General features: G+C 37.1%; 2 protein-coding genes across 2 annotated transcripts; one reads left to right on the forward strand and one right to left on the reverse strand.

Annotated features, from left to right (window-relative positions):
- Positions 1–230: 230 nt before the first annotated feature.
- Positions 231–8,801, forward strand: LOC307153821 (uncharacterized protein). The gene is made up of 11 exons (XM_079863553.1): positions 231–479; positions 1,622–1,665; positions 1,768–2,289; positions 2,635–3,324; positions 6,732–6,901; positions 6,995–7,136; positions 7,328–7,385; positions 7,467–7,597; positions 7,749–7,845; positions 7,937–8,042; positions 8,239–8,801. Exons 2-10 carry the CDS (start codon positions 1,628–1,630, stop codon positions 8,033–8,035), a joined length of 1,947 nt encoding a protein of 648 aa, XP_079719679.1. The 5' UTR covers positions 231–479; positions 1,622–1,627; the 3' UTR covers positions 8,036–8,042; positions 8,239–8,801.
- A 21-nt stretch (positions 8,802–8,822) lies between these two features.
- Positions 8,823–15,258, reverse strand: lipib (lipase, member Ib). The gene is made up of 10 exons (XM_079863560.1): positions 15,105–15,258; positions 12,701–13,077; positions 12,509–12,617; positions 12,296–12,397; positions 11,688–11,777; positions 11,299–11,466; positions 10,159–10,248; positions 9,969–10,077; positions 9,699–9,872; positions 8,823–9,192 (listed from the first exon to the last, which is right to left on the reverse strand). The coding sequence occupies exons 1-10, from the start codon at positions 15,154–15,156 to the stop codon at positions 9,117–9,119; spliced, it is 1,347 nt and encodes a 448-aa protein (XP_079719686.1). The 5' UTR covers positions 15,157–15,258; the 3' UTR covers positions 8,823–9,116.
- Positions 15,259–15,966: the final 708 nt, after the last annotated feature.

The raw sequence follows: 15,966 nt of genomic DNA on the forward strand, positions 1-15,966 counted from the left end.
CAAGTTGTTCCAAACCCGTTGAACACCAAATAAGGTATTTTGAATAATGTTGGTAGACGGTTGATAACAGCTGAATATTTTGGGGGGAAAAAATTCAACATTTTTTGGGTGAACTATCCCTTTTAAGAACGTGGGTGACAATCTACCACTAGATCAGTGCAATCTACAGAGGTGTCTGTAGGGGTCAGTGACGCTCACACTCGCTGTTGTGAGCTGCTGACGGAAACCATAGAGACGAAAACGAGACATTGGTTCTCTTCCGGGTCAATCTTGTGTGGGGATCGCAGGGTCAAGTTAGTCGTGTGATAAAATACGTACATCAACAATCCACCCATTTTTGATTCATCGTCCTGATTCTAAAAGCTTCTCAGTCTGTGATGTAATTCACTGTATGACAGTTTGGTCCTTTTTTTCCCGCGAGAAACTGGTATTTTGGTGGACGCATCATCTAGCAGTGTGTGGAAGCCATTTCGCGAGGGGTATGTGAGGCTAATACTGATTACTGTAACGTTAACATTATTCACTGTCGTTGTATTCTATATATGCTGTTTATATTTCAATATTCATATCTTTCTCCTTTCTTTAAAATGTTGCATTCATTATTCCATCTTCTAGCATCAGCATTGATCGCATGTAATCTTGTTGTGCAGGCCTTGTGAATAGCCCATGTCGAGGACTTTTAATTATTAATGTAGTGTAATGCGTTACTGTTTCATTTTAAGTGCATTTGAAAACTCAATTCATTGAGTATGAGCATTAAGTTTTGCAGTATTGATAACATGTGTATTCTGTGGTTTGGAACGGACTTAGTTTGACCCCTTAATAATAAATGTTACCATGGTTTTATTGTAGTAACATTTACTTACTCCAGTTGCTGTGGTATCTTTATGTAAAATGAAATATGTATTTAATTTGATAGTTTTAACAAAACAATGGGAAGCGTGAAGGAAAAACGGCAACATGGATCTTAAAAGATTGTTTCCAGTTTTTTTTAACCGATTTCCAGTTCAAAATTTGATATTATTAATAAACTAATATAGAATATATTATTTGCAAGAATTGGTATGTGGCATACAAATGGAAAACAGCCCCATAAATATATAATAATTATAATAATAAACAAAATCATAATAGCAATCATGAATAACCAGAGAAGTAATAGAACATTTTGCATTATTTTTGGTCAAAATGTGTGGGGAAAGCCATAGGTTAATATTTCTATTTTCAATAGCAATTCAGAAAAGTATATCGTTTAAATGTATGATCACATTCAGTGCCTATTTCTATTTTAATTTAGTATAGATTTTTATACATTTTAAATGTAAAAAAAATGCCTGCAGTATTTAATTTTGTGCTACAGTATTTTGTTGAAAATATTATTGAAACATACTAACTATCTGTTGGAAAAGTGAGGAAGAGTTCTGTGATTTTTATTGAAACTTTTGATTGTAATATGTTATGGCTGCTATTTTTTTTATAACAAAGGCCAATACATTTGCTGTAACCACAGTAGCCACAAGTAAAACTATAGTTACTATGCAAAAACGATGGTAAATCTTCATAATGGACACCTCGGCTGCATAAATCTGGTCTCATGGCTAACAGTTTCTTGTTTTTCAAGGAAACAATGTCACGTCCGCGTTCGAGATCCCCTATATATTCAAGGTATTTAATCTAAAGTAGATGTTTTCAGTCAGTGTTACTTTTTAAAAAAATTGTTGCATTGCTGAGTATTAACAGCTTCTTGAACCTCTCGAATACCAACAGAATTCCAACCCTTCATGGGAGGAGAGCGGAAGGATTATTTGGTGACCAGATGCATTCATCGGTACAATCTGATGCATGGAGAAACCCTGAATATGTCAACAAGGTAGAAAGTAACACACACTGGAACAAAGATTCCTATCAAGGAGAACAACATGTCGACCACTGGGCCAAATTTATTGATGCGATAGAGCATGCTCAAAAAAGAGGTCCTTCACCTATGACCAGATACCACATACAGGGTGATGAAGAAAGACAGGCCCATTCTCCAAGGAGGCTGCCCAGGGAGAGGTTACCTTCCCCTGATAACACACGTTTTGGTGTGGAAGAGCAATACAGGATGCCGTCGCCAAGCTGGAACAGGAATCAAGGTGTTGAAAAGGAGCTCAGTTCACAGCACAATCACAGAGAATCGAGGGACCGATCTTATCCAAGATATCAAGAAGGAAGAAGACACACGGATTATGGATATCACAATGAAGAACATGGCGATCAGTATCATGAAAGAGGCTCCTTCCCAGATAGGTACAAGAATACAATTCTTTCCCCGCTTCATACGTCTGACGTGGACAGAGAGGAACGAAGAACAGAAGAAAGGATTCAATCACTATCCATCTCATTCAGTGATGGATAAAATTGTTTCTAATTGCATCTGTTACACTATATGCCTTTAATTTTACATTTATTACATTTAGTCTTTGTTACTTTTGATTTTGTTCATCAGATTAGTTTCAGTTAAATGTCATTATTGTCAATTGGAATATATTGATCCAGTTAATTGTATTGTTCACTAAAACGTTGCTAGTAATTAGGTGTTTCTGTAATTTCGTTCTAATCTTGGACAAATGTTACTTGCTTTTTTTAATACAGGTCATCAAAGTCAGATTATAGGGAGCACCACCCTTCTTCTAAAGGATTTTCAGATTTGGGTCTCCAGGATGAGTTCGTTGAGCCTCACAGGGGCTTCAGCCCACGTCGTGCACCTGTCATTGTGGAACACGATCATGGAATCACAAAACAAGATTCGAGGAGCCGCGATCCCCCGAAAACAAGTGGCTATCCGAGGAGCAGAGATCCACCTAGGCCAACTGAAACCCAGAGGAACCGGGAACCTCATCGAGATAGAAGAGACCAAGGTCATCATGCACGTACCTTACAAGATAAACACCCCGGACGACCAAATATTAACCCCCGAGAGGAGTCAAGGAAGAACTACTCTTCTTATGCAAGAGAAAGTCAAGGGAGAGAGCGACCAAAACACATGGATCAATCTAGAATGGAGTCACATTCAAGAGACTCAGAAGGACGGAGGGATATGAATTTGAAGGATGTGAGTGATATTGATTTGAGGAACAGAGAAAGAGGCTCTGTCCATGAATGGGAGGAAGAGAGACCACAACGGAATCATGGGAGGATAACGGGACAAGAGGAGGTTCGCCAAAGAGCTCCGTATCACAGGAATCGAAACGCTAATGTTGGTCCTGCGCCTAGAATGGATTTCAGTGAACAGGAGACCCTCAAGATCAAGGTGGACATGAGTCGGCCCGTTGGGCAAACCAGGTATAGTATCATTGTCATACCACATTTGGTTAGAGTCAAAAGTTCATGCCTCTTTTCCTGTCCACTGTTGCCAAACCATGAAGACCTGAAGCAACAATCTACAGCTTGTGAACAACAAGAAGATTCAATGAAAGTGTGGGGTTGAATCCAGAAAAGCCACTGATGAGCCATTTTGTGTCTATCATCATGTACATGGGTATTGAAGATCATACCAAGATATGGTTATTTCATGATGGGCCAATTATCCATTGCTAAAATCTGACAACCATTGTTCAAGATTCCGAGGATATCCTGTACGGCTCTGAACAGCTTTAAAAGGGGAAGGATTTGCTTACCTGGATATGTCCACTGAAGTTCAGTGTCATCCCTTGTAAATAAAAATTTTTTCTCAAACCATGGAGTATTGGGATGTATTAAGGATTGATCTGACATTTCTGAAGTATTCGTCTTGTGCTGTTGTGTTGGCACACAAATGTACATGTCTCATTTAAACAAATGTTTGGATGTGAAAGCTACCAGCCAATCCTTCAAATGTCAGGAACATTGATGACTTCAAGGCTGTGACATGGCTAATGCATCATAAAATGGGACCGGCAGAAGAACAGCAGAAGTTAAACTACTTGTGATCATTCACAAGAAAAAGTTTCAGAAGGTATGTGAAGAAACTACAAATGCTGTATAAAATCCCAGGTTGCACAAGAAGTTGGTGGAAGTTACAATGTGCTATTCCTTGACATCAATGCCAAAACGCCTGGGTTTGGGTTCTTCTGTCTTACGTCGTTTGTCATCTGGAGAGGATGTGATTTGAATTGCCTTTCACTCTTCATTTAAATGGATGACACAGGACAGTAAATCCAGTGGAAAAAAACACATCTTTCTGCTGCTAACTCTTGCATGTAAATGGTTCATCAAATGTCTGAAATACTAGACTGCAATTACATGGATCTCAACTTCATTTGCTTAAGAACCTGAGGATAATGTACTCCACCAGTTCACCCAGACAAAGGAAAATCAGTCCCCCTATTTTCATCCACTTTTTGGCTTTTCAAGATGATGTCTCCACCAAAATACCAGTGCCCCACAGGGTCTGAGCTCTTCTACTTTCAGAGCTGTATTGACTTAAGGTAAGTCAGCAACCATACAATTGAATTGAAATCGTGTAGGTATCCACACGTTTTCCAGATGTCCACAGCGTTCAGACTGTCATTCGCTGCAGATGGGTTTTCTTGTGGGGAAGAAGTATGACCTTATTTGAAAGTAAGAAGATGGGACTGAAAGGACAAATGGCAGTCATTTAATCTGGAACTGGAGCAGAAAATGTCACACCGCAATAAGAAACTTCTTGGATGCGTTTGACTTTAGCCAAGTCGATTTGCTTGTACTATCCCATGTAATAAGTATTTATTGATGTATTTACCATGGGCAAAAACTGCATATACAAACAAATCTGAAGCAGATGGACAAAGTCATAGATTTAACTGTGAATAACCTGCATTTATTGATGTAAATCTCATCCAGCGATTATCCATCCTGCGTACTCCAACATGTGGATGCAGCAAAGATGCTTGGGCTGAAGAAGATACCTAATTTTGATGTTTCTGTTGTATAGACCCTACAGCCTTCCCGTCACGATGAATTATGAAACCAAAGAAGCATACTCAAAATATTGTACTCAAATGGACAGAGCAACAGGAATGTGATGGGGCCTATTTGGGAGACACTCCAAAGTGACTTACATTGTAAAGTTCCTTCAAGAGTTGACTGTGTTCCCTGCCAAGCAAACCCATGGACTTGGCATTGCCAGTGCCATGCATTACTAGATGAGCTACAGGAACTCTTTCTGCTTTTTGTTTCAGTATTTGGACACGTTTTTTCCATAAATGATGACAACTCCGTGTACATGGCTGTGTCATGTGAAGACATGTCTTTGGAAGTATTTTACAGTCATTTGCAAGACTCTTCAATACAGTTCTGCCATTTTTCCCAAATGCGTATCTGTTATTTTGAAGTATTTTTTAGAAAGGAGATGTCAGCAAAGAAACAAAGTGTCAATTGTAAATTCCACAAGAATAACTTTTCACAGATAACAATGTTTGAAGCATCTGCCAATAGACATTTGATTTTATCTGAAAGACAGCGGAGCAGCGAGATTCATCATATCAGATTTGCATACTACAGATTTGCCATATGCCAAGGGAAAGTCCAGGAGCACAGCTGAACTTGAAGGGTGTGTTATTTTATTCAGTGAGGAGAAGAGGGATCTGTGAAGACCCACTGGAGATCTTCAAAACTCGTCTAGAAGTTGATATCGTCGGTTCAATGCATCCATTGCATTTCTCAAGCTCACAATCAAGATTTTGCACTACAAGTAAACATACCTTACGAACACGTTTGAGATTTGTTGTCTGATCGATCACCGCGTGTTGACAATCTGGAACAGATGAGTTTACTGAAGGACCCTCTGATGAATGGAAATGCACAATGACAGTGAGAGGAGAGGCATGAACTTCGACCTGCCATATTTATTATGTATCGTCAAATTTATTATATGATAGATAAATTAAGGTTGATCAGACCAAAATTTTAATCTTGAGCACACGACTCGAATTAAATTAATCTGAATACTGTAAACTGCAGTTTTCAGACCAAAATCGGTATCTTGAATTCTCTATATGTTTGCCTACTTTGTATTCACTGGATCACAGTGAATCAACGGTTTACACAACAAAACTTTTTATGCATTTTGGCTGTTCTTTAACTTTTGAAAACAAAAACGATACCGTTATCGTCTTTGTATAAACTACAAAAATGCAAATTTGTTAAAACAGTGATGTCATGCGTATTACTGTACGTGTTCAGTTTAAAGGCACATAGTTGTTGTTTTTTCTACAAAGTAATATCGCCAACTACTGGCCTGGCATGAATATTACAGCGTTTTTAGCCGGACTCATGTGATTGGGGATCTTTTTGACAAAGTTGTCACCTGTACAAGAAAAAAGTAAAGTTTTTCCGCTTTTTTGTACATAGTTGTCGTGTAAACACCCTGAGTTTCTAGGTTATAAAGTTGCTTTCCAAAAAAGGAGACCACTTTTAATTTCACTGGAAGTGGTGTTTTAGATTTATATAAGTAGTGCTGGTGAATTTGCAGATAAAAGGCATTATATAACCAGACAAGTTGTTTTTCATTAAAATAAGCATTGCCATGTTTATGGTTAATATGGTAGTAATACTGAACTTTTGCACCCGAGTTTTGTACCTGATTTTATTCCAACAGGAGTAGTAAGCAATAACTTTTCTAAAACATGTATTTATTTATTTATTTATAAGTATTATAGTCTGATTCATTTGAAAAATTAAAGCTGTAATGTATCCTTATATCTCTGTATGTCATGTGACCTCTTGTTCAGTCATTTAGGATATTCTTCAGATAGGCAGTTATCATTGGACTTAGTCAATGTGGGTCGACAACGCCTTGATTTCCTGCCCATGCTGGAGCATTCTGGGACTTATAGGGAATCAGCGGTGCATTCTGGGACATTTGCCCAAGAGATCATCACCCTTGTGCATCAAGTTAAAGGTCAGGAACCAGTGGATTAGCCTGGTAGCATATGATGCATCTTACATAGCACAGAATTGATTTTGGTTAACCGTTTGCTTGTTTGCTTTGCAGAAAGCTACTTTAGGGGCCAAGGCATCACACTTAATCAACGATTTGCAAATGAACAGTATTATTCACTCCAGGATGAGTTTAAGCAAGAAGAAGAGGAGGACGAGGAGGAGGAGATGGGGAATGTGAGACCGGTCATGAATAGGTACACATGCCAATTATTTTGTTTTTTTATTCATAAGTGAAGCTTGCAAAGGTAAGCATCACTGTTTTTTTATTATTTATATTTAAGGTTAAAGATTTAATCACCACCTTTTTCTAAAGTTTAGTCCTTAGCTTGTAACTTGTGCCAAACCTTTTGCGGTACAGAAATGAAAATTATTTCTCTTATTGTAGGCAGCTCGGAATGGCTTCATCAAAAACTCAGATCTTCTGCAACATAGGGGCGGATCCAGTAAGTTGATCTTTTTCAGGTCAATCAAAATCAAATAGAACATTTTATGTATGTTGGTTCAAATGTAGATTCTTTTGCTAGCTTCAGAGGCGACAGCTTGTCCCTGACCCTAGTGACCTCAGATATGACCTGGAACGAAGAAGACAGCAGCGACTGGAGGGTGTGAAGATCACCATTGCTGGGGGAAGCTTAGCTCAAAGGGCTCCTGATAGGTATGGACTGAAAAGTGTTTAATATATCTAATAGATCAAATATTTGCATGCAACATCTCAACCAATCATGTTTTCTGCATTGAGCAAATACAAAATTGTGTGCTTGGCATCCGCATCTCCCATGATTTGAAATGTTAATGTCTTCCCAAAGTCATGAGAGTGAGCTTCCCTACATGAGTGACGATGCTGAGGAGGCGGAAGAGAACTTTATATGGTCTGAACAAGAACGTGAGCATCCAAGGCAGTGGGTGAGTCTTTGTCTGTTTTTTGTCAATGTGGAGCACATCTATTTTTAAAAAAGTTTGATTGGTCAAACTATGACGCTTTTTGGTCCTCCAGGATGGTCCTCGTCAAAGAATGCCACAACCTAGCAGACAAAACTTAAATCCAAGGGGGAATTCCAATCGAATTAGCAGACCACGTGGACGCAGGACTTGAAATAGTGGTGAGGAAACTGTTTATGTGTATACGTGTGTGTGTTTTAATATATATATCTCACACACACACACACACACAATAAATATATCTACTCTATATATGTTGTTATACATTTTTGTCTGACTTTCAAACTGAGGAATTTTATCTAGTGTGCATTGGCTCTTCATTTTTCTGTTCTCTATATTTTGTCTTTTCACCTGTAGGTGGCAGTGAGCAAGGAGAAAGTTAGCATCTCAAATCTGAGGTCACTTGCGCACGACACAATGTTTTTCTGTTTTGTTATTAGAACCACTAAAACCTTTAAATTCTGATGCTTCAGATAACTTTATGTATTTGTCACTGATCTTTTTTTTATCCATTTTTGATTTACCTACTATGTGTTTAAGACGAGCTGCTGATTTAAAGAAACCGCTTGTTAACATTGTTTGTTTTGAGGATTGTAAAGAATAAAATAGGTTATTAAAGATTACATATCACCTTGGAGATGTTTCCCTGCTATAATCCTAAAACATTGCTATTCTTTATTGTCAGTGGACTAGTTTAGATTTTGATTTATGATATTCCATAATTTACAAGGCACTAATTTCAATGCATTCAATACAATTCATACAAATGCATTCACAAATTTCATAACAGTATGCAAATACAGACTTTTTTGTTGTACCACCTTCATGTATGATGCTAAATAGTTTCATATTCACTGTATTCTGCTGTGTGAAGTAGAAGTTCTTCTGTAAATAAAATCATTTGGTGCCAAAATGTTTTCAAATGAAGCGTCGGGTGTTTTCAGTCCACATAATTTATTTTACAAAAGAATGCAAAAACTGTACATGTACAATTAAATATTTGTTTACATTGGTATTGTTTAAAACAAAACTATACAGGAAGGGTCAGAATTTGATATTGTAAAACTGCACTTTAATTCTACTGGAATATGTGTCTGGTATAACATAGTTTTATACTAGTCCACAAAAGAATCACAGTAGTAATCTCACAGAAAAGGCACTAAAAGTTGTTAAACTTTTTAGACCCTCTTGAAATGTCTGTATTAGTTCAGGCTTTCCAATGTGATTTTTCAAGGTTACTGACAGGGCAACGCTTTGAAAGACACCTCCGCATTCTCCTCCAATATAATGTCATATCGACACATTAGTGCCCTGTTGGGGACAAGAGCAACATGATTAAATTACTGTTTTTGTTCAGAGTGCATCACAATCATATACTACCATTCAAAAGATTTTTTTAAATTAATGAGTACTTCTATTCTGCAAGGATGCATAAGTTGATCAAAAGTGACAGTAAAGACATTTCTAATGTTAGAAAAGATTTCGGTTTCAAATTAATCCAAATCTTTTGAACTCTCTAATTATCAAGAAATCTCAAAAAATATAGGTATCATGATTTACACAGAAGCAGCACAACTGATTTCAACACTGATAATATGAAGACTGGAGTAATGATGCTAAAAATTCTGCTTTGCCATCATAGGAATAAATAGCATTTTTAAATATATTAAAATATTGAATAGTTCTTTTTAATTGTAATGATATTTCACAAAATCACTTTTTACTGTATTTTAAATGCACCTATGCTGAGCATAAAACTTTTGAGTGGTTGTGTATGAGCAGTAACTCAGAAAAGCAAATGTTGTGTGGTTATTCACCGGTTTGGATTTTCCAGTGGAGTTATCCGAATACGGAGCAGCCTTATCTTGTATCGAGGTCCAATCACATTCCCAGTGACAATCCGTAAAGATATTTTCTGAATTGGATATAGATCCTCATCAAACTGGGCCAGTAGTCGAGTGGATGTATACTGCTCAAACCTCAACAGCTTACTGAGCAAAACATACAGATTAAGCATTACAGAATGGCAAGTCAAAATTTGAAGGAGCTTTTTGTGTTAAATAAACTCATAACTTCAGTTTACATACTTATCCATCTTGGCCTCTATTACGTTTTTTCCGTTGTGCAGTCGGAGTATGACCACCCCCCACCGTAGAAACTGGTTCCAGGTTACTAGGTCCACTCTGTAGCTTGTTTCTGAAATAAGAAATCAGAATATTGCACAAAATGCCTTTGAGAAAACTTCTGCAATGAGCCGTAATAGTGCTGATAACTCACTGCTGTAGGGAAGCTCTGCCGTAGTTGAGAAATATGCTCTTGTTTGCCCTAACCTCAAGAGAGTATCCTTCCATGGGTTCATGTCATAACCTGAGGAAAAAGGTTAGATTACAGTTAGTTATGGTCTTCAAATCTGATTGGCTGAGTCACGTGAGTTTCCAAGAGTGTTGATAGCACAGTGATTTAGCAGTGCATTAGCAGGTATTTGACTGCAGTCTATGATGAGGCCGAAACCAGCGCAAGTAGACTTAGTTTGACTAGTTAATTTTACTTACTATTTTATTTATCCGTTATATTGAGGAGACCTTTTTGAAGGATATTGGTTTACGTGTGGCTGTTTTAAATACTTGAGCTTAACTTTTTAATGTTGTTTATATATCTATGTGGTGTTTTTTTATATGCTTTAAGACATACTACGTGCAAATTCAACACCTTTGCTGAGTATTTTCTCCTTTAAACTGCAGTGAAAAACTTTCAAAAACGCGGTTTAAAATGCGTCACAAACTATAACGTTACCTTATCCGTAACTAATCACGACAAAATGCCGACGGCCGACGGGCTTTAGCATCATTACTATGCTGCTAAGCAGGGGAGTCTCGAGAAGCCAGGTTATCCCAGTATAATTTGATGTGAAAAATCGGGTACATTTAGCAATATAGCGGGTGAATTATGTATGTATATTACGATGTTATTATGAACTATATGCCTTTCTCCACTGACGTTTTTAGACGGCAGCTGTTTGACTCCTGTTTGGGGAACGGGAGCATGAGCTGTGTAACATTAGCAACATTAGCTGTTTGATAACCTAGTCAAGCCAAAGGCTAATCATATTCATTACTGTTATGTGTCCAACGTTTTAGAGAGCGATACATCGACTTGTAGATGACCCTATATAAGTAAGTGGAGGCGGGGCTCATTTGCATATTAATTAATTCGCGTATACTAGTCTAAATGAAGTTGGGAAATGTTTTTGTTGGCAGAACCAAAAAAAAGTAACTGGAAATATTGTGTCTAAAATATAAGTTACTCTGTATATTCATTTATTGAACTATTGTATAAAAGCAAAATCACACTTGAAATCTTTACTCAGTATTCATATTTGCATTTAATATGGTTAATTACTAAATAAACTGTATTTACCCAGAACAGGACAGGTCGCAGGCTTAAAGGTCTCACACTGCAAGCACTGGCCACTGAGGAAGTCGCTGTACGAGGAACACGGGTATGCTGTAAGGTTACAGGTGTGATTCAGAGCACACAGGTACAGGAAAACAGACCTCTGGTGATCACACACAAAATAAGATTTCCCTGTGGAGAACAGAAGGAGTGAGATTAGATCTTAGCCCTGTTAGCAAAACCTTATAATGAACTCAATCCAATTGGGAGGATTGCATCATTTGATTGTGACAGAATCTTAATTGCACAGCCAACATTTTGCATTTTGGGTTTATTTGAAGAGCATTCATTAATCATTAATTATTTGGATCTCAACCCTGACTTCTCCCAAAAGTTAATCTTGACATACTGACCCGAGAAGATGGTCTTGGGACATCCAGGCTGATCTAATCCTCCATTGGCATAGAAATCAATATGGCCATGGGTTCCTCTAAGGCCAAAGGCTGCCACAGGAAACAGTGTTTGAGTGTGGGATTGTTAGGCTATGTTTGGAATAGCATATTATGTAGTTCTATTTTAGTATTTTTAATCTAGAACATACTGTGCACAATGAGGAGATTTTCTGTATTTATGGAATAACTGTTTGACCTTAAACATTTGCAAAAATGTGAAGTTTATAACAAATATTCAATGCAATGCATGATCTGACCTTCCATTTCTAATGTGACAAATGACCCCAGATTTTTAAAAAAAATTAATTGGATTTTTTGTTTTTTGACTGGATCACACTCACTTAGTTAAATGTAACATAGTTAAAATTATGTGACAACAAAATAGAATACAACTTTTGGGAAAAAAAAAAATACTAAAAAAACAATCAAACATTGTAGCATACATTATACTGCAAAGTATTAGTTTTCCATTCTGAACATATAATTGATAATATAAACAAATATATTTTTTAAATATTTAAGATTTTTTTATTCTTTGGTATCATTAGCCACAAATGTATTATACTTACAATTCATATCTGTGTGCAGCACATCTACAAACTGGGCATCAGTTGGATCCAGGCGGTCCTCAGGGGGAACACCGGCAAACATTGGCCCTGCTGGGTCTAGACCTAGAGTTGACCAGGTGAAACATTTAGTAAACGAAATTTATTAGACAAGATTAACTAACTGAAGATGTTACAACCGGTTTTGTTTCATTGGCTCATATTCCTGAGTCTCACCTGTGATTCTGCCCACTCGTCCTCCCAGCATCGCACCAATGAACCCGGCAATGTGTGCTCCCAGGCTGACGCCAATCAGGTGGATGGAGTCAAGAGATGCTCCCTCTTTCTGATTGGAACACAATATTTTCGCCACATTCAATAATTTGGCATACATTACTAACCAAAGCAATTTCAGACCACTGACCCTACCTCCATGCTTTCTATCAAGCCTGTGATGTTCACAGCTGTACCCCGCGTGTTGGCTACAGCCGTGAAGTAGTTGAGGTTGGCCGCCCCTCTGTTCCAGTCCACTACCAGGATGTTCATGTCCTTCTGTGCCGCTAATAAGTGCACAATGTGGTTGATCCAGATAGGCGGTGCCCCTGTGGGTCGGTACCCATGGATGACAAAGGTAGTGGGTCTGGTTACATTAAACAGGGGTTCTTGAGTGAAGTTGTGGTGGGGAAGCTCCTGACCGCACTCGAGGTTTGCGCGAGTGTAGAGCAGCAGCCGCACATCCAGATTGGTCCCTATGAAAGGCTCATGGAAATCCAGATCGGTGAAGTTGTCACACTCACTGTCCTCACCTAACAACAAAAGACACTGGCTTACTGGTCTGTGTTTTGCTTGTGTGAAAGAAATAAAGATGTTAATTATTGAACCAATTAAATGATATGGTTTGTTATACCTTTTTGTTTCCAGCTAATTTTGTGTTTGGTTTGACAGCACACAGCATTGTTGACTAAAACTATTAAAAATTGTTATTAAAATGAAGCTGAAATAAAATGAAATATAAATATTACATTTAAAACCTAACTTAAACAAATGTTGCTTTGGCAGCTGAAATAAAAATTACTAAAAGCTATATAGGAATATTAAGAAAAAAACTAAAAAATAATTACAAAAGTGCATTGGAAAATTACTGAAACTTAAACTTAAAAAAAAATTCAATATAAAAATAAAAGTTAAAAATTATAAACGTTATAATAGTATAGTAATAATAATAATACTAAAACAACCTTCCAGCACAGACAGGGGATCATAAGTGGCATTTATTTTAAAGAAATATTGTAACACATTTCAATCAAAATATAAAAGAAGCTTGTTGAAGCAAATTATACAACAATAGATTTTCTTTTAAATAAAGACAAAGTATTTGGATACTTCCTAATTAAGCCTCAGTCACATTAGACAGCAATTCAATTAGCTAAGACAACTTTTAAGGGGTATTTTCTGCCTGTTTAGAAATTACCGAAAATAATTTTGCATCTTATTCACAAATATGTTAAATAATATATTTTAAATTACAGTAGGCTACATATCACACAATATTACCAAAGCCAAAATTTTCAAATTTAACATTTTCCTTTCTTTGTGTTCATTTAGCCTACAGTTAGCAAGTTAAAAGCTTAGTTCACTAGCTTAGCATAGTGCTAGTTGGCTCTTTTGATTAGCTATAAAAAATATATCCATAACACACTGTTTTTGATCAGACATAGGAGGTTAAAAAATGTCAAAAATGGTCCAGATAAATTAAGTAAATTCTGAGAATAATGTTGCATCCTTTGTTTGCATATGCCATTTGTTTTAATATTCTGTTAACTATTGCATTGAAATTCATCCATGATTCCTTTTGTTTCATCATAAAATCTTAGTTGATTGTTTAAACATATTCCCAGTCCCAGCTCCTAAGAAAAAGGAGTAATAATTCATTTTGTTCTGTAGCCTACATCTAGAATATTCACAAAAGTCAGTCATCGCTGTCCTTTCCCTCTCTTGTTCTTTCCCGAAATTGACACAGACTGATCCTCAAGTGAAGTAAGCCTGGATTTTAGCGACCCACTTGCTGTTCAATCTTGCTGTGCGCCCGTCCTCTCCACTAAACATCAAAGTTTCATGCTTCCATTTTTTTGGTCAATCTGCACTACATCCTTTTGGTCATCCTGTAGATCATATGATGTGTCACTGTCCACTACATATGTAAGGCATGTAACCTCTCATGTTTTCCTTGTAGATTTCCATGACCATAGAGGTCATCTGTGCTCTGTAATTAGCCTGCAAGTAAGTCACAATTGGATCATGCTTCTATAAAAAAGCAGATCATCCCACCTCTCCTTCCACATGTTTCTCTGCCCCCTTCCCCCAATAGAAAGATCTGAGATTATTACAGGTGTCAGTCACATGAGCTGGATGGAGGTTTGTTGTATTTAACCCTCTTTACACTGATCTGCTATTTCTGCCATCTAGAGTTAATGTTGCTGAGATAACATTGGTAAATGTAGGCCACAAATGAATTCTCAAGTCCTTGGATTCTGCTGTTTTCTGGTCCTAGACACCAGAATTATTCTAAGGTAATCTCTTTCAGACCCCAGACAGACACAACATGAAGATTAAACCCCATGTTGAAGCTCATCACACAGTTGAATAAAAGAAGACTCACAAAATGTTAAATCAGAAATGAAAAACATCCCAGGTTAAATATGTCTCAACAACATTTTTTGTAAAAAAAGAAGAAAAAAAGGCTAATTTTCCAAGTTCCCAATCAAAGTCACCGGATCAAACGTTTAACCAAATTAAATTGGTGTAATCTATAGAGTCATGTCCTATTTCTTACCTTTACAAAGCATAAAGATGCTCATTAAAGTCAGGAAACTCCACATTGACATCCTTAACACAAGATGTGAGAGAGGTAGACTCGAGGAACATCAAGAAGACTAAGAAACAACATTAGAGAATGTGTAGTAAAGAAAAGAGCCCATGGAGGAGGGGTTGTGGGTGGGGCGAAGGAGATTGGATGAAATCACACATGCTCACCCTGTGGTTAGTGTCACAATGTGGTTAAGTCAGCAGGCCATCTTAGGACTTCCAGAAGTTTACAGAAAAGAAACATTTAGTGATGACCACAACCTTACAAGGATAGTTCCCCCAAAAATATAATTTCTGTCATTTACTCACCCTCATGTTGTGACTTTCTTTCTTTCTTTCTTAGAATACTGAAGATATTGTGAAGAATGCCCAAAGGTCCATTCACACCAAGAATGTTAACTATAAAGATAACCACACAAGCGGACGATATTGTTCTGTTTTTGCAAGCGCATGCTTGTCTGTCGCTTAAAGGCTCGAGCTCATTACAGCAGGATGGATTCTGATCAGCTCTCAATGTTTATCATCACCCAGATAAAATCATTTTGAAAGTCATTCAAATTATATTGTTTCACTGTGCCGTTATCGTTATAGCTGTGGTGTGAACTGCTATTCTTTAATATTTAGAACAATTTATAGAACTATTTATTTGTCAATACAATGAAAATCAATAGGGTCCAGTGTTTTTTGAACCTCCATGTTCTTCAAAATATCTTCTCTTGTGTTCCACAGAAGAAAGACATATAGGTTTGAAACGACATGAAGGCGAGTAAAAGATGACATAATTTTAATTTTGTGGGTGAACTAAAATCTTTTTAATCTTTTTTAGAATT

The sequence above is a fragment of the Squalius cephalus genome (assembly GCF_949319135.1).
Source record: "Squalius cephalus genome assembly, chromosome: 25".
NCBI classification, from domain to species: Eukaryota; Metazoa; Chordata; class Actinopteri; order Cypriniformes; family Leuciscidae; genus Squalius; species Squalius cephalus.

Excerpts from the sequence above, each read along its gene's own strand:
- LOC307153821 (XM_079863553.1), top strand. The coding sequence starts at position 1,628 with ATGTCACGTCCGCGTTCGAGATCCCCTATATATTCAAG. Across the intron at positions 1,666-1,767 it reads AGATCCCCTATATATTCAAG|AATTCCAACCCTTCATGGGA; the intron begins GTATTTAATCTA and ends GAATACCAACAG. Across the intron at positions 7,386-7,466 it reads GCAACATAGGGGCGGATCCA|CTTCAGAGGCGACAGCTTGT; the intron begins GTAAGTTGATCT and ends TTCTTTTGCTAG.
- lipib (XM_079863560.1), bottom strand. The coding sequence starts at position 15,156 with ATGTCAATGTGGAGTTTCCTGACTTTAATGAGCATCTTTATGCTTTGT. Across the intron at positions 11,467-11,687 it reads TCCCAAGACCATCTTCTCGG|GGAAATCTTATTTTGTGTGT; the intron begins GTCAGTATGTCA and ends TGTTCTCCACAG. Across the intron at positions 10,078-10,158 it reads GGCAGAGCTTCCCTACAGCA|AAACAAGCTACAGAGTGGAC; the intron begins GTGAGTTATCAG and ends TTCTTATTTCAG.